The 17,872-nt window shown below is 47.8% G+C and overlaps 1 protein-coding gene across 14 annotated transcripts; it reads right to left on the reverse strand.

Annotated features, from left to right (window-relative positions):
* Positions 1 to 513: 513 nt before the first annotated feature.
* On the reverse strand, positions 514 to 17,067 carry LOC130203350 (exocyst complex component 7). 14 transcript variants are annotated; one of them, XM_056429437.1, is made up of 25 exons: positions 16,985 to 17,067; positions 16,259 to 16,332; positions 14,570 to 14,714; positions 14,385 to 14,474; positions 14,176 to 14,301; positions 11,038 to 11,103; positions 9,198 to 9,382; positions 9,006 to 9,111; positions 7,952 to 8,174; positions 7,438 to 7,605; positions 5,126 to 5,218; positions 4,417 to 4,479; positions 4,142 to 4,287; positions 3,673 to 3,825; positions 3,464 to 3,562; positions 3,046 to 3,108; positions 2,903 to 2,969; positions 2,313 to 2,351; positions 2,179 to 2,244; positions 1,986 to 2,106; positions 1,812 to 1,907; positions 1,524 to 1,587; positions 1,304 to 1,345; positions 1,083 to 1,216; positions 514 to 836 (listed from the first exon to the last, which is right to left on the reverse strand). In XM_056429437.1, exons 1-25 carry the CDS (start codon positions 16,994 to 16,996, stop codon positions 734 to 736), a joined length of 2,544 nt encoding a protein of 847 aa, XP_056285412.1. In that variant the 5' UTR covers positions 16,997 to 17,067; the 3' UTR covers positions 514 to 733. The 14 variants fall into 14 exon arrangements, with proteins under 14 accessions (XP_056285412.1, XP_056285416.1, XP_056285417.1 ...); XM_056429441.1 differs by lacking the exon at positions 5,126 to 5,218 and adding an exon at positions 7,314 to 7,325; XM_056429442.1 differs by lacking the exon at positions 5,126 to 5,218.
* Between the last annotated feature and the right edge of the window lie 805 nt (positions 17,068 to 17,872).

The raw sequence follows: 17,872 nt of genomic DNA on the forward strand, positions 1-17,872 counted from the left end.
AAAACAAAAATGTCATGCATTCTGGATTCATTACAAATCAACTGAAATATTGCAAGCCTTTTATTCTTTTAATATTGCTGATTATGGCTTACAGCTTAAGAAAACTCAAATATCCTATCTCTAAATATTAGAATATCATGAAAAAGTATACTAGTAGGGTATTAAACAAATCACTTGAATTGTCTAATTAACTCGAAACACCTGCAAGGGTTTCCTGAGCCTTGACAAACACTCAGCTGTTATAAATCTTTTTTTTTACTTGGTCTGAGGAAATATAAAAATTTTATGAGATAGGATTTTAGAGTTTTCTTAAGCTGTAAGCCATAATCAGCAATATTAAAAGAATAAAAGGCTTGCAATATTTCGGTTGATTTGTAATGAATCCAGAATGCATGACATTTTTGTTTTTTGAATTGCATTACAGAAAATAAAGAACTTTATCACAATATTCTAATTTTCTGAGACAGTCCTGTATACACACATCTTGCATCAAGAAAACACATCACAACAACAGAGGATTCAAAGTTCACTTTATTCACTCTTTTGGGCATAAATACATCCTCCACAGACAGAGGGGGAGGCGTGTTCAGGGTGAGGCGTGTTCAGGGTGAGGTGTGTTCAGGGTGAGAGGGTGAGGCGTGTTCAGGGTGAGAGGGTGAGGCGTGTTCAGGGTGAGGCGTGTTCAGGGTGAGAGGGTGAGGCGTGTTCAGGGTGAGGCGTGTTCAGGGTCTCTTCACGCCGACGTGTCGAACAGCTTCTCGATCATCTCCTCCACTTCCTCCGGCCGGTACTTGTGATACTTTTCGGGGTTCTTGGTGAACGAGACGTTGGCGCATCTGAAACAGGAGAAATGGGGTCGTGTGCAAAAGGAGATCGAAGCGCTCTGATTGGCTGGAAGGTTCAGTTCAGGATTTCATTCAAGTAAAAAAGTCATAAAAAAATATATACTACAGTATGTGATGGAATGGGGTGGTATAGATCATAACATCATGACATGACATCACGCCATGACATCATTACATCATGAAATCACGGCATGACATCATGACATCACGACATCATGACGTCTTCTCACGGCTCACCTGTGCAGGAAGGCCCTGTAGGCCTCCGACACCACCCTCCTCTGGGCCTGGCGGATGAAGTCCCGCTGCCCTTTGTCCGGGATGGCCCAGCCCTTCTGGGTCTTACACAGCTCCTCCAGCCCGTCGTTGAAGCCCTGAGGGGTTCATATTCATGATATTATAATTAAATATTCACGCTTTAGTTGAAAAGACATCCCATAATAACCTGTTCCTGCCCTCACCTTGAATTTGTCTTTGATCACCTGTCGCTCTTTATCCTTCAGCTGGAGGAGGAAAGACAGGCTTCAGGTACATGAACACAGGGGGGGGGGGGGGTCTGGTGGCTTTGAAGAACAGATGAAACGTGTTGCTGCTGCCCCCTGGTGGAGGTTCTCCAGACTCCAGGCCTCTGCAGTGAAACCTGTGGAGGGGAACCGGGGAACCGGGGAACCGGAGGCTCACCTTGCTGCCGGGCTGGAAGACGGGCATGTTCCTGCTCGTCAGGTTCTCCGTGACCTTCAGCCAGCTGCGACAGAACCAACACACGGCCCCGCGAGGTCAGCGTGAGGTCAAGGTGAGGTCAGCGTGAGGTCAACATGAGGTCAAGGGGAGGTAAACGTTAACATGAGGTCAGCGTGAGGTCAATGTGAGTTCAGCGTCAATGTGAGGTCAACATGAGGTCAGCGTGGGGTCAGCGTGAGGTCAACGTGGCACACAAACAGGAAGTGAAGGCCCTCTGAGGTGGTCTACCTGTGCTGGTACATCTGGATCTGCTGCTCGATCAGCTCCCGGTACGAGTTCTCTGCTTTCTTCTGCGTCACCGTCACCAGCTGGATCAAGTCGGACCTGAACACACCACCGCCGTTAGAGAACAGCTGGAGAGCGTGAGGATCGTCATCGCCATGGAAACGGGTCTTCACGTACTTCTCCAGAGACTTGAGGGTGTAGTTGTAGTTGTTGTGCAGGAAGATGGCGCTCAGCGCCGGGTCCTCGTACACTTTGGACTTGCTGAGCAGGTTGAGCTGCAGGTTGCCCAACACTTTGCCTGTAAGGCACAAAGATGGCCGTCAGCCTCCGACAGAGCGCCCTGCGGAGGGTAAGCCCCGCCCACACTTACAGATGTAGGTGCTGAGGAGACGCTTGTTGAACTCGGAGGTGTAGCTGCTCGCCGACGAGCTCGTCTCTGGGGGGGAAACACAGGCCGTCACAGAGGAACCGCACACACACACACACTCACAGCAGGGTGCTTACCTCGGGGGTCTAAAGGGATATTGTAAGTGTCCCCCAGGACTTAAAAGGGCCCAGGCAAGGCAGAAGAGAGAGAGAGGGAGAGGGAGAGAGGGAGAGAGGGAGAGAGCAAGTGCAACAGAAACACACACAAAAAAAGGTTAGAAGAGATTTGTTAGTGCAGAGGAAGCAACCAGTCAGACAGCGAGGAGACGAGAGGGAAGGAGACCAGAGGGAAGGAGACGAGGGGGAAGGAGAGGAGAGCGAAGGAGACCAGAGGGAAGGAGACCAGAGGGGGAAGCATGAATCTGAAATATCGGAACACAGACTCCTGAAGGATTTGAACCAAGAAGGAGAATCAGACCTGTGACGGTTATCCATCAATGATCAGTTATCAGTTATCTATCAGTTATCTGTATCTGGAGAGACAAAGTATGTGTACAGTGACTTGTTCTTGTTTTAACCATTAATGAACTTAAAATTCCATTTCTGCTGCACGCTGGCCCTTTAAATAAAAACAACAACATCCAAACACTGAAAATACAAACAAACAATCTGCTGGCATTGAAACTAAAGGATGCAGCCGGGCGAGGAGGAGGAGGAGGAGGAAGTACCTTGTGAGGCCAGCATGGCTCCGGCTGTCTCGTGGAAGTCCAGCAGCTGCTGCAGGAACAGGATGGCCTGCAGGGGGAGACAGAGAGGTGAGCGGCGAGCTCACCGATCACGTGACCGGGCGGAGGGACACGGGAGCATTTACGTTGCTGGTCAGCTCGTGCACGGTTCCATCCTTCGGCATGTTGTACTCCTTATCGGGATCGTTCTGTGGTGGAACAGAGAGAGAGCGGTCAGCTCACGCCTCCTGAGAGACGACGCTCGGGGTTTAACTGATGAGCTGCTCCCGAGAGACGTCGCTCGGGGTTTAACGGGTGAGCTGCTCGAGAGAGACGACGCTCGGGGTTTAACGGGTGAGCTGCTCCTGAGAGACGACGCTCGGGGTTTAACGGGTGAGCTGCTCCTGAGAGACGACGCTCGGGGTTTAACGGGTGAGCTGCTCCTGAGAGACGACGCTCGGGGTTTAACGGGTGAACTACTCCTGAGAGACGATGCTCGGGGTTTAACGGGTGAACTACTCCTGAGAGACGACGCTCGGGGTTTAACGGGTGATCTTCTCTCGCCTTGATGCTGTCGGCGAACTCCTCCAGAGCTCTGGCCCCGATCGTCTCCATGGAGGTGATGAGCGTCGGCAGCTTGTTCTTGGTGCTCGCTGCTGTTCCCTACACACACAGACACACACAGACACACACACACACACACACACAGTCATTTCTTTCAACGTTCATTCAACGTTCCCCTGGAGGACTTTGGGGGCGGAGCCTAAGACGACCTGCAGCGTGGAGTCGAACTCGGCCTTGTTCATCTTCAGGTGACGGAGGATCGGGAAGATGGTGAGCACGGCCGAGTAGTCGTGACGCATGATGGCTCGCCGAGCGGCGGACACGATGTTGTCCCCCTCCAGCATCAGGTTGTCCAGCGCCTCCTGTGGACAGACAGGGGAGGGTCATCAGGCGGTTGTATAGAAGTCTATGCTTCATGTGTTAAAGCTGCATTCTCTCTACTGACCACCAGGGGGAGACTCTGGTTGTATAGAAGTCTATGCTTCATGTGTTAAAGCTGCATTCTCTGTCCTGACCACCAGGGGGCGACTCTTCTGGTTGTATAGAAGTCTATGCTTCATATGTTGAAGCTGCATTCTCCCTCCTGACCACCAGGTGATAAAAATGACTGTACTTCTCTCTTAATACTATTCTTCTTGCCGCCCCAGAGGACGTCGACGATGCTCGTTGACCTCTGACCTGGATCAGGGAGTCGAAGGTCTTCTTCTGGTGGTGCTCGGGGATGACCTCGACCAGCAGGGCGTACTCGCTCTGCGCCAGCTTCACGAAGGCGCTGATGCAGTGGATGTACGAGTCGATCTCGATGTCCAGGACGTCGTCTTTGCCTGAGAGCAAAACACGAGCAGAGAGGACGCCGTCAGCCGGCGAGGGGGGGGGCGTGTTCAGAGGACATGTGATGTGATGCTTTGTGGGTAATGTTCCTTCTCTCGGCCGCTGTGTTCCCCGCCACTCACCTGAGGCGGCCCCGTGCTTCTCGGTCAGAGCGTCAGACAGGTGTTTGACCCGGAGGTCGAGATCTGGTGGTGGGGGGGGCACAGACCTAGTCAGACCACCGGGGTCGTGACTCGGCCCGGTGAGGGGGGGGGAGCAAACCTGAACCTGGAACATCTGCACCGACCACCACCAGGCACCCAGCAGAGGGGGGGGGGAGCAGGGGACACCCACTGCAGTCAAGCCGGGGGAGGTGTGTGTGTGTGTGTGTGTGACCCATCTAAGTGCGTTTCATGAGGGCTTTAAAGATAATAAAACCCGTCACAACAGCTTTTGATTCAGCTCTGTAGCTTCACACACGAGGTCAAATGACCGTCAGCTCCCATCAGTGGCTTTTTAAATGTTTTATTTAATCGTCATCGACTGCGTGTCGGACACAGACTGTGGAGAAGAGCTTCAAAAGATCAAACTATCCCTTTAAATATCACAAAGCACACATTAATGGTTTAAATATACTGTTTTTATTTTACGCTGAAAGGAGAATTTCCTCTTAAAAAGGGGCAATACATGTAAATATGTTTTACAGATTCTGGGGAATTTTTTGCCAGGATTAAAATATTTAGCTGCTCAGTCTTTCTGGCTTTATTTGGATATTCATGAGCTCAGAAGCTGTTGCGACGGCCGTGAGGTGGCGAGGAGAGAGGACACCGAAGAGGAGAGGGGGTGCGTTACCTTCCGAAGGCGTGAGGTTAGAGCCCCCCTTCTTCCCATCCAGCCCATGCTGTGAGTACTGTTTCAGAAGGTTCTGGGCCTTGCGAATGGTCCCTGGGCCATGAACACAGAGGAGGAGGTCCAGACAGCCAAGAAACAGAAGGAGGAGGAAGAGAAGAAGAAGAGGAAGAGGAGGGAGAGCTAGGAAGTGAAAAACATGGAACAGACACCACCACCACCGAGCCGGGCAGCAGAGGTTTGTATGTATGGGGGAGGGGGAGGAGCCTATCACCAGGATGAGCAACTACAGCGCTGGTGCTCAGACGCACAGTGACCCGGGGGCGGGGGGGTGGGGGGTCGTGAGAGCAGAGGGAACAGGTTAGGTCCGTTAACAACACACAGAGAACACAACACGGCCGTCACAACAATAACAATAACCAGCATTAATATTCAGTTACACGGGGAGGAACGGGCAACACCTGCAGCAGTGGTTCCCAACAGGCTGTCCTTAAAGCCCCGCCCCCTAGTTGTATTCATGAAAGCCCCACCCCCTAGTTGTATTAATGAAAGCCCCGCCCCCCTATTTGTATTCATTAGAAAGCCCCGTCCCCTTGTTGTATTCATGAAAGCCCCACCCCCTAGTTGTATTCATGAAAGCCCCGCCCCCTAGTTGTATTCATGAAAGCCCCACCCCCCCTATTTGTATTCATTAGAAAGCCCCGCCCCCTTGTATTCATGAAAGCCCTGCCCCTATTTGTATTCATTAGAAAGCCCCTTGTTGTATTAATGAATGCCCCGCCCCCTAGTTGTATTCATGAAAGCCCCACCCCTTAGTTGTATTCATGAAAGCCCCTCTAGTTGTATTCATGAAAGTCCCGCCCCCTAGTTGTATTAATGAAAGCCCCGCCCCCCTATTTGTATTCATTAGAAAGCCACGCCCCCTTGTTGTATTCATGAAAGCCCCGCCCCCTAGTTGTATTCATGAAAGCCCCACCCCCTGGTTATATTCATAAAAGCCCCACCCCCTAGTTGTATTCATGAAAGCCCCACCCCTTAGTTGTATTCATGAAAGCCCCGCCCCTTAGTTGTATTCATGAAAGCCCCGCCCACTTGTTGTATTCATGAAAGCCCCGCCCCCCTAGTTGTATTCATGAAAGCCCCGCCCCTAGTTGTATTCATGAAAGCCCCACCCCCTAGTTGTATTCATGAAAGCCCCGCCCCCCTATTTGTATTCATTAGAAAGCCCCGCCCCCTAGTTGTATTCATGAAAGCCCGCCCCTAGTTGTATTCATGAAAGCCCCCCTTAGTTGTATTCATGAAAGCCCCACCCCCTAGTTGTATTCATGAAAGCCCCATCCCCTAGTTGTATTCATGAAAGCCCCGCCCCTTAGTTGTATTCATGAAAGCCCCACCCCCTAGTTGTATTCATGAAAGCCCCACCCCCTAGTTGTATTCATGAAAGCCCCGCCCCTTAGTTGTATTCATGAAAGCCCCACCCCCTTGTTGTATTCATGAAAGCCCCACCCCCTAGTTGTATTCATGAAAGCCCCGCCCCTTAGTTGTATTCATGAAAGCCCCGCCCCTTAGTTGTATTCATGAAAGCCCCGCCCCCTAGTTGTATTCATGAAAGCCCCGCCCCTTAGTTGTATTCATGAAAGCCCCGCCCCTTAGTTGTATTCATGAAAGCCCCGCCCCCTAGTTGTATTCATGAAAGCCCCACCCCCTAGTTGTATTTATCTCACAGAATGTACATTTCTGATGTTTATTTGTATTTATGTCTTAGTATTATTATATTTAGAGTGTAATCGTGACCTCCTGACCCGGTGGGGAACCCCTGGTCTGCAGCACATTCATATTCTGGATTAAAACACGAGGTCTGAGTGGTTAGTGAGTTAAGGAGCCTGGAGCACGTTCAGCAGTCAGAGGCTTTTAAAGAGAAGACCAACGACTTCTATACAACCAGAGTCGCCGCCCCCTGGTGGTCAGGAGAGAGAACGCAGCTTTAACACATGAAGCATAGACTTCTATACAACCAGAGGAGTGGCCCCCTGGTGGTCAGGAGAGAGAACGCAGCTTTAACACATGAAGCACACGGAAAGCTCAGGGTCGTCATCGCTCCTATAAAACCCCAACAATGCACTTTTCTTGTGGATGCCTAACGCTCTTGCGGCGCCTGAACGCAACACACGCTTGAAGCTTTTCCATTTACCTGGGATGTAGACTGTCGTCACGACAACGGCATTATAAGAGGAGGAAAAGGGGGGAGGGGTTAGTCGGAGGGGCGGGGCGGGCGATGGTGGCTGGATGAAGGTCAGATCTACGCGGTAGCTGACCTGGTCTCTTGGGCGACTTCTTGGTGGGCGTGTCCTTGCGCTTGGTCTGGACGGCGGGCGAGTAGAGGATCCCCGACGAGGCGCTGTTCTTACGGAAGTGATCCTTCAGGCCTTTGATGGAGCGGTCCAGCTGGTTGGACCGGATCTGGAAGTAGACGTTCATGAAATCTGCAGAGGAGAAGGAGGAGAAGATGAAGAATAAGTAGGAGGAGAATACGGAGGAGGAGAAGAGGTCGAAGACGGAGGCGAGGGAGGAGGAGAAGAAGAAAAAGGAGGAGTGGAAGAAGAAAAATAATAAGAAGAAGAAGGAGGATAAGAAGAAGAAGAAGCGGAAGAAGAATAAGAAGAACAAGAGGGACAAAAAGAAGAAGAAGGATAAGAAGTGGAAGAAAAAGAAGAAGAAGGATAAGAAGTGGAAGAAGAACAAAAAGAAGAAGTGGAAGAAAAAGAATAAGAGGAGGGAATGCAGTGCCCTTCCGCTCCTCTAGGGGGCGCCCCAGCCTGCAGGCCTCACCCTGGTTGCGTCCGTACTCCACCAGCCAGCCGGCGATGCAGATGACGTCCTGCAGCACGGCCTCGGGGAGGTGCTCCAGGACCACGTCCTCCTGGACCTCCAGCTCCTCGTCCAGGCTGATGGCGTCCAGGATGAGGATCGGGGGAACCGGCTTGCTGTAGCGCGTCAGCAGGCTGCGGAACTCCGCCTCCAGCAGCTCTTTGCCCTTCTCGAAGCGCGCTTTCTGCAGAGGTCACAAAGGTCACGTGGACTCTCAAGACGAAGAACTCAGTGTCATGTTTCTTGTCTTTGCATCCATTACATCTTTATAACTATTATTTTACCTCATTAACGAGAACAAATACCCTGCAGACCTAGCAGACAGTTAGCTTAGCATAAAGACTGGAAGCAGAGGGAAACTGCTAGCCTAGCGACACCCACGAGCACCTCAACGCATCATCCACACAGAAGAACAATGTTCTTTAACCCTTGTGTTGCCTTCGGGTCATTTTGACCCGATTCAATATTTAACCCTCCTGTCGCCTTCGGGTCAATTTGACCCCATTCAATGTTTAATGTCGGTGTTCTTTCGGGAGTCAACAAACAAACATAAAGTACCTCACACTTAAACTTGGAAAACAATATTAATTCTAATAATTTTCTGGAGATTTTAATAGCTGGGGTCATATTGACCTCAAGGGTAAAACATGTTAGTAAATATAAAGGTAACAGGAGGGTTAAACATTGAATCGGGTCAAATTGACCCGAAGGCAACACAAGGGTTAAAGGCTTTGTGGTTCTACGAAGAACCATCACCTACTGAAGAACCATGTTTTCGTTGAGGCCCCATTAAAGGTTCTTTGAAGAACTCTTGAAGGACATGGTTCTTTAGAGAACCCTGGTCTTAAAGGTTCTTTGAAGAACCAGAAATGGTTCTTCTGTCATCACTCTGAAGAACCGTTTTCGGTTCCAGACGGCTCCTCCATGTTCCCGTGTGCATCGTCTCACTCTCAGCAACAACAAGTGGCGCTGGCCCTTTAAGAGAGCCCACAGACGGGTGTAAAGCCCACGGTACCACGGTGTTGAGCTCGGGGCTGTCCGGGTTGTTGTCCTGGAAGTACTCCACGGCTTTCTGGATCTTTGCGATGCAAGCCAGGTACTCGTCCAGTCGGCCCGTCGGCCTGCAACAGGAAACAGGAAGTGACCACGCGGCCGGAGGTTTACCGCATCGGTTCAAACGGCTCGGCTCCTCCCCTCGCGGCCTCACCCCTCCCGGATGATCCGGTCCGTGTCCTTGGCCACGTGGTAGTAGCTGATGACGTGGTCCATGCAGGACAGCGTCTTGTCCACGTTCTCCTGCAGGCGCTGCAGGTTCTCCGTCTGCTTGTGCACCGGGATGATGGAGTTCTCCAGCTGCATCAGGCGGCTCTCGAACGACGACAGGATGGAGACCTGGGGGGCGAGAGGGAGAGTGTGAGTGAGTGAGTGAGTGAGTGTGTGAGTGAGTGAGTGTGAGTGAGTGAGTGAGTGTGTGAGTGAGTGTGTGTGAGTGAGTGAGTGTGTGTGTGAGAGAGTGAGTGTGTGAGTGGAGGTGAGTGTGTGAGTGAGTGAGTGAGTGTGGTGAGGAGTGTGAGGAGTGAGGAGGTGGAGTGAGTGAGTGAGTGAGTGAGTGGTGAGGAGTGTGAGTGAGGTGTGTGAGTGAGGGAGTGAGTGAGTGAGTGTGAGGAGTGAGTGAGTGTGAGGGTGAGTGAGTGTGTGAGTGAGTGAGCGAGTGAGTGAGTGAGTGTGAGTGTGTGAGTGAGTGTGTGTGAGTGTGAGTGAGTGAGTGTGAGTGAGTGTGTGAGTGTGTGAGTGAGTGAGTGTGTGAGTGAGTGTGTGTGAGGTGAGTGAGGAGTGAGTGAGTGTGAGTGAGTGAGTGAGTGTGTGAGTGGTGTGTGAGTGAGTGTGAGAGTGTGGAGTGGTGAGTGAGTGAGTGAGTGAGTGTGAGGAGTGAGTGAGTGAGTGTGAGTGTGTGTGAGTGAGTGAGTGTGTGAGCGAGTGAGTGAGTGAGTGTGTGTGAGTGAGTGTGTGAGCGAGTGAGTGAGTGTGTGAGTGTGAGGTGAGTGGAGTGTGAGTGGTGGTGAGGTGTGAGTGTGAGTGAGTGAGGTGTGAGTGTGTGAGTGAGTGAGGTGGAGTGAGTGAGGAGTGAGTGAGTGAGTGTGTGAGTGTGAGTGAGTGAGTGAGTGTGAGGGTGAGTGAGTGTGAGGAGTGAGTGAGTGAGTGTGAGGTGAGGAGTGAGTGAGTGTGAGGTGTGTGAGTGAGTGTGAGTGAGTGAGTGTGTGTGTGAGTGAGGTGAGTGAGTGGTGGAGTGTGAGTGAGTGTGTGAGTGAGGTGTGTGTGTGAGTGAGTGAGGAGTGTGAGTGAGTGTGTGAGAGTGTGTGAGTGAGTGGAGTGAGGAGGAGTGAGTGTGTGAGTGAGTGTGTGTGGTGAGTGTGTGAGTGAGTGAGTGTGAGTGAGTGTGAGTGAGTGTGTGTGAGTGTGAGTGAGTGAGTGTGTGAGAGTGTGTGTGAGAGTGAGTGTGTGAGTGAGTGTGTGAGTGAGTGTGTGTGAGAGTGTGTGAGTGAGTGAGTGTGAGTGAGTGTGTGAGTGAGTGAGTGTGTGTGAGAGTGAGTGTGTGTGAGTGTGAGTGAGTGAGTGTGTGTGAGTGTGTGTGAGTGAGTGTGAGTGAGTGTGTGTGAGTGTTTATGTGAGTGTGTATGTGTGTTAGTGAGTGTGTGTTTGTGTGTATGTGTGTTAGTGAGTGTGTATGTGTGTGAGTGAGTGTTTGTGAGTTATTATGTGTGTATGTGAGTGAGTGTTTATGTGTGTTAGTGAGTGTTTATGTGTGTGAGTGTGTACGTTTGTTAGTGAGTGTGTATGTGTGTGTGTGAGTGAGTGTTTGTGAGTTATTATGTGTGTTTGTGAGTGAATGTTTGTGTGTGTTTGTTTATGTGTGTTTGTGAGTGTTTATGTGTTTGAGTGTGTACGTTTGTTTGTGTGTTAGTGAGTGTTTGTGAGTTATTATGTGTGTTTGTGAGTGAATGTTTGTGTGTGTTTGTGAGTGAATGTTGTGAGCTGTGACGTCATACCATCCCCTTGGTCTGCTGGTCGCTCTTCTCCAGGTTCTCCCGGATGAACGACAGCGTCTCCTGCTCCTGTGACGTCACACAGTAAAAAGGCAGTTTACGTTAAAATGCGTCAGAAGCAACGACGTGACCACTACCGGTTGGTTTTGGTTCAACGTGTCGCGCGCAGCCTCGTTCGGGACGCTTCCTTCCGCTCCGGACCGACCTGCTTCAGCTTCTCCTCTATCTCCCGCTTCCTGGAGGACGCGTCCTCGGTGTGAACCATCCTGGAGGGAATGCCGTGGAGGGGCGGCCACCGGGGAACGAAGGCCGGAAACACGGCTCGATGTACGGCTTTAAAACGTCCAACGCCGAAGAACCCAAAGCTACTGTTGTCAATAACTAGCTTAAATAAAACGACGTCAAGCTGCTGGTGTCTAACGGTTACAAGGCGGGCTTCCGGTTAGGACTTCAAAAATTAAATCGCACTGCCGGTGAATTGTGCCACACATTAAACTGAATACACGTCAAGATAACTACCCATGAATTGGTTTCTTCTTCCAGTAGGCTTCTTCATCAACGTATGATATGCTATCAAGTTATATTTTAAAATATTTACTACGTTAATCGAGGTTACTGATCATTTTGTAGCACCAAAAGGCACAGTTCCTCCATATGTATTACTACAATAAATTAGACTATTAACCATGTCCTGACCAGAAGACGTGTGCTTTGTTATATTACGTTCATCTCCAAACATGCCTCTCAATACAACACACAACCAGTAAGTTTGTTCCTATACACACAATTAATTGATCTTTTATTTTGAAGGTAAAATTATCCGCGTTCCGGTCTATGTGAATTTCTATTCTCTTCCGGTCTTGTGATCCTGGGAGGGGTTTGGAACCACATTGAAGTAGTTTGAATAAAATACTGTTTTTTTAACCAGTTATTCATAAATTAATCTCTTTAATTATTGTAAAATACTGTAACATATTTATCTACCAACCAAACAACCCGTTACATGTAATGACATAAACGAACCGCTCGGTGTCGCTGCAGTCAAGTGAATGCTGATGACATGTTTAAATTCAGCTCAATATGATGACATTTGTGTTCACCCAGTTTATTTCTACAAGTACATTGTTTATGAAGAGGCACTTGTCAGATCCATCCCGCGGTTTCGTTTATTAATTTATATTTTAAATGTCATTTTTGTCTGTTTGCTCAATCTGAACAATCAGATAATTGTCTCTAACCGATCTGGTTTAATTGACCGATTTTTATATATTTTACCAGTTAATCTGGAAAAAAGATGTTTAAAAAGTCTTCATTTTCCAAAAAAAGACCGACAACAAAACCTCAGTTATGTTTTTCTTAAGTTATTTTATTCAATTTGTATTAAATTACGTTCCACGAGTCAGGACTTTGAATATCTCCCCGACTTCCCCTCAAACCAAAGCTGAAGGAAAAGAATCAGCTTCAGTTCGTACTTGTTTCTAACTATTGAAATAAATAAAACGACCACACGGTTCAGAAAAACACGTTACAAATGTATTTGCGCCATAAGAAGTTCCACGTAGATTCTTTACATATGTACAAGTTCCTGGAATACTTTACACAACCACAACCGTAATACAAACAAAATGTGTTTGTGCAATACCTCTAAAGAAACATATTTTCTTCCATTCTTCTTCTTGTATTTTATAAAGATTAAAGTTAAGAGGCAAAATAAACTAAACTACAGCCGCTTTGACTTTTGAAGCCGCTTCGTCCTTTTTTTCCTCTCTTGCGTTGGCGAGGGGTCGGGTTACTGGACGTCTCCGTGGAAACGGGGACGTCTCCGCTGGGACCGAGTCACACATGAAGAAGAGGAGGAAATAAACCCAAAAGCCTCCACATAAACCCACTAAAAGAAGATATACATATATATATTAGCATTAAGTTTGAACCCCTCTACGATTCCTCTTCTTTCGACAGCGTCTGTGGAGGAGAAAAATAATAAAAAACACACGTGTGAAGATTTGTGCAACAACCAATAAGGAGACTTTTCACCCAAAAGTGGGCGGAGTCTCACCTGTTTGAGGAACTGCCGCCCAAAGTAGTTGGTGGCCATGTTCTTCAAGCTGGTCTTGCCTCCCAGTTTGCAGCGCACGTACCCGTAGAGGTTGGCGCCCTGCAGCACGACCCCCATGGCCACCACGGGCTGGCAGCACACAGGCAGCGGGGCGTTAAGGTCACATGACGAGCACCAACAACGAGATGTTTGTGATGCAAACACAAGCTGGGAAAACTGCCAACGTGTCTGTTGCACTGTGCAGAACCGCCCCAAGAAAGATCCTGTTGCCCCTGATGCCGCCAGAGGGGCAACAAATGCCCCATAAGGATGATAATAATGATGATAATTTAATAGAGTTGTATTGTGCAGATAGAGTCCTATCTGCACTTCCTGGACTGGGTAGGTACACACAAAAACAATTTATACATATACTTTTAAATTATATATACAAAATAAAAATAAAAGTTTGTTAATTGTTAATAGTTGTTTAAAACATTTAATAGTAAATAACCAAAGAATTAAGAACATTTAATATGATTGTCTGATTTATGTTTTCTGTTTCACTTTGAATCTGTAGACTATTACCTCATAATCTTATTACTGCCTAATAGTCTTATTATTGCCCAATAGTCTTATTGCCATTTTTATGACAATTGCTTATCTACTGTAACCCTAAAGAAGTTTATTTAGTATTTTTTAACAACGGTTAAATGTTATTTCAGTAGTTTAAAAAAAAGTGTCCCTAATTTCTTTAAAATATGTACACATCCTGCACTGTGCTTCCTTTTATGGTGCAAATATTCCCAGAAGATTATAGTTCGGTCCTGAATCTCATACATACCAGTGTGTGTGTGTGTGTGTGTGTGTGTGTGTGTATGTGTGTGTCTCAGCCTAATGTCTCTTCTTCCTCTGAGCCGTTGAGCTCTCTCATCAATTGTGACTCCATCTCACGTACGAATATTCACTGGAACGCTAAATGTGTATTCATCCGCCGCCGAAAATAGTTTTTTTCCTCCCGTTAAGAGTTTGTTAAATTAAACGTTTTGAGAAACTGTGTGTGATTTCCCCCCACAGTAAATCGTCATGGCAACGGCAGCACTCACCACCCATTTGATCTTGAAGGAGAAGAGGGTGCTGAAGGCGAAGAGCACCCAGAGCATCGGGCAGACGATCAGCCCGACCCAGAAGATCCGCGACTCGGATTCGGACGCCGGCGGCTTCCCGACGCCCTGAAGCCAAAAGACAGGATGTTCTCAAAATAACCACACAGGTACACACACACACACACAAAGACACACAGAGAGTTCTTTACCTTCCTGGACTCGAACACCCAGTGGCTGCGCCCGTCGTGGTCCACCTGGTTCCACCACCTGAGACCCACCATCAGCCTCCCAGTGATGTTCTGAACACACACACACACACACACACAGAGAGAGCTGACCTCAGACCAGTGGCGAGAGAGCGGGTGCACCTGTAGCAGAGTGTGTGAACACACACCTTGACGGTCCAGAAGTCACATGACAGCAGCAGGATGATGGCCACCATGCAGGCGATGAAGCTGCCGCTGAAGAGGCCACAGAGCAGGTAGACCAGCACGGCGCTGACCCGGAAGAACAGGTGGAAGAACGAGGCCAGCGGGTGCCTGGAGGAGAGGAATGAGGTCATCATTGTGGACACGAGAGGAAGTGCGACACTATCAAAGTAAAGGTGTGAAGGTAGAAGTACAACACGCTCCTCCTGAGATGTACACAATGACATCTGATCACTTTCATACCTTTTAAAGTTCAACACTTCACTTTGTGTCGTTTATCCACCAACCGTCACAACAATGAGCGGAGAATGAAACGACGAGTGTTTACACTGGAGAGGTAAAGAAGGAGGAGGAGAAGAAGAAGGAGGAGGAGAAGAGGTAAAGAAGGAGGAGGAGAGGTAAAGAAAGAGGAGAAGGAGAGGAAAAGAAGGAGAAGAGGTACAGAAGGAGGAGGAGAAGAAGAAGAGGTAAAGAAGGAGGAGAAGAAGGAGAGGAAAAGAAGGAGGAGGAGGAGAAGAAGGGGTAAAGAAGAAGGAGGAGAAGAAGGAGAGGTAAAGAAGGAGGAGAAGAAGGAGAGGAAAAGAAGGAGGAGGAGGAGAGGTAAAGAAGAAGGAGGAGAAGAAGGAGAGGTAAAGAAGGAGGAGAAGAAGGAGAGGTAAAGAAGGAGGAGGAGAGGTAAAGAAGGAGGAGGAGAGGTAAAGAAGGAGGAGAAGGAGAAGAAGAAGGAGAGGTAAAGAAGGAGGAGAAGAAGAAGAAGAAGAAGGAGAGGTAAAGAAGGAGGAGAAGAAGGAGAAGAGGTAAAGAAGGAGGAGGAGAAGGGGTAAAGAAGGAGGAGGAGAAGAAGAAGGGGTAAAGAAGGAGGAGAAGAAGAAGGAGGGGTAAAGAAGGAGGAGAAGAAGAAGGAGAGGAAAAGAAGGAGGAGGAGAAGAAGGAGAGGAAAAGAAGGAGGAGGAGAAGAAGGAGAAGAGGTAAAGGAGGAGGAGAAGGAGAAGAGGTAAAGAAGGAGGAGAAGAAGGAGAGGTAAAGAAGGAGGAGAAGAAGGAGAGGAAAAGAAGGAGAAGGAGGAGAGGTAAAGAAGGAGGAGAAGAAGGAGAGGAAAAGAAGGAGAAGGATGAGAAGAGGTAAAGAAGGAGGAGAAGAAGGAGAGGTAAAGAAGGAGAAGGAGAAGGAGAGGTAAAGAAGGAGGAGGAGAAGGAGAGGTAAATAAGGAGGAGAAGGAGAGGTAAAGAAGGAGGAGAAGGAGAGGTAAAGAAGGAGGAGGAGAAGAAGAAGGAGAGGTAAAGAAGGAGAAGAAGAAGAAGAGGTAAAGAAGGAGGAGAAGGAGGTAAAGAAGGAGAAGAAGGAGAGGTAAAGAAGGAGAAGAAGAAGGAGGAGGAGAAGAAGGAGAGGTAAAGAAGGAGGAGAAGAAGGAGAAGGAGAGGTAAAGAAGGAGAAGAAGAAGAAGGAGAGGTAAAGAAGGAGAAGAAGAAGAAGGAGAGGTAAAGAAGGAGGAGGAGAAGGAGGTAAAGAAGGAGGAGGAGAAGAAGGAGAGGTAAAGAAGGAGGAGGAGAAGAAGGAGAGGTAAAGAAGGAGAAGAAGAAGAAGGAGGAGAAGAAGGAGAGGTAAAGAAGGAGAAGAAGAAGAAGGAGGAGAAGAAGGAGAATCTTTTCACCCACTTCAGCTTCTTCTTGGATTTCTTCCCGGCGTCTTCCTCCGCGTCAAACAGAGACACGTCTTCATCGTTGTTGTCCTGAGGGACCAATGAGGAAGCAGAGAATCCCTCAGAGACGCACAACTACACAACACAACTACACAATTACACAAAGAGGCAACACAACTACAAAACTACACAACTAAATGACAACACAACAACACAAGGAGACACACACTCATAGACAACTCTTTATGACCAGTCGGGGGTCTTGTTAAGAGATTAAATCAAGAATCCGAGTCATAATTAAAAGACAATGTACTTCTCACAATCTGTTTGTTATCATTCAACAAAAAGAGTATAAAGTAACAATAAGTGTCGCGAGGCTTCGCGCGTCACGCTGTTGCTAAAGACACTTCAGTCCAGTAGCTTGTTAGCTTAAATTAAACAACAATAAAACAGACACAAATTGGCGACGTTAAGTTTCTCCGCACGAGCGTTTCCGTTGATGTAAAGTACAAGTTTATATGACCGTGTCATTGTTATTAGTGATATTATATTATCATAACGCAGCTAGTTAACTTGAGCTAGCTTTAGCTCACAACTTAGCAGCTTCAGACGTTCAGCTCGGCGTGTAACATATTATTCACGAGCTCATTTGTTGTCTTTGGTCTTTCGAGAGGAAGCCGCGCCGGCTGTCCGCCACGTTTCAACGTTGAGGATAAAGATGAACGCTAAACGGGTGACTTACTTCCGTTAGCATGTTGAGGTCTGAGAGGCTCTGTGCGGGCTCAGCTGGGAACACGTCACCGGGCACGCTGGCCACGTGACCGCGACGTGCTGACGTAGGGTCTTACGTCGTGACGTAGGGTCTAACGTCGTGGCGGAGGTTGATTGGTCTATTATTGTTACGCAATACCTCTCAGAACTAATATGTGTATCACCTCGTTAACTCATAATTTATAATAAAATAACAAAAAAAGGAAAGATTCAGAAAACTATATGTACATTTATTTTCTAATTATATATATATATATTATATATATTTTTTAAATACAAACAAAATTAAATATAATTGTCTGAATATTTACTTTTTTTATGGGATAAAAAAAAGTTTAAAAAATAGTGAACAATCTTCGTTGGCTCCGTTACACAACTATCTATTATTAACTATTGTTGCCTCTTTCTTACAGGCCGTTGCAATGTATTCTTCCTTGAAACTATATAAATCAGAATCAGAATCAGAATCAGAATCAGAAACAGTTTTATTGCCAGGAATGTTTACACAAACGAGGAATTTTTTTTGGCGGTAGGTGCAACATTTGGACATGACAAACAACAATCATCACGACAGAAAGACAACAAATAATGTGAAAGTGTTTGGGTGTGTGCTTCAAGTGATGTGTGTTTTAGTTAAAAGTGTATGTTACATGTGGCGTGTGTTTAAGTTAAAGTGCATGTAAATAAAGTGACATGTGTGTGGAGGAGGCCTCAAGTTAAAGTGCATGTTAAAGTGATGTGTGGAGGAGGCCTCCAGGAGGGAAGAAGAAGGAGGAGGAGGAGGAGGAGGAAGAGGAAGGAGCAGGAAGAAGGAGGAGAGAGGAAGGTGGAAGAAGAGGTGGTAGTCCTGGGGGTGACA

Source organism: Pseudoliparis swirei, chromosome 13, assembly GCF_029220125.1.
Source record: "Pseudoliparis swirei isolate HS2019 ecotype Mariana Trench chromosome 13, NWPU_hadal_v1, whole genome shotgun sequence".
Lineage (NCBI taxonomy): Eukaryota > Metazoa > Chordata > Actinopteri > Perciformes > Liparidae > Pseudoliparis > Pseudoliparis swirei.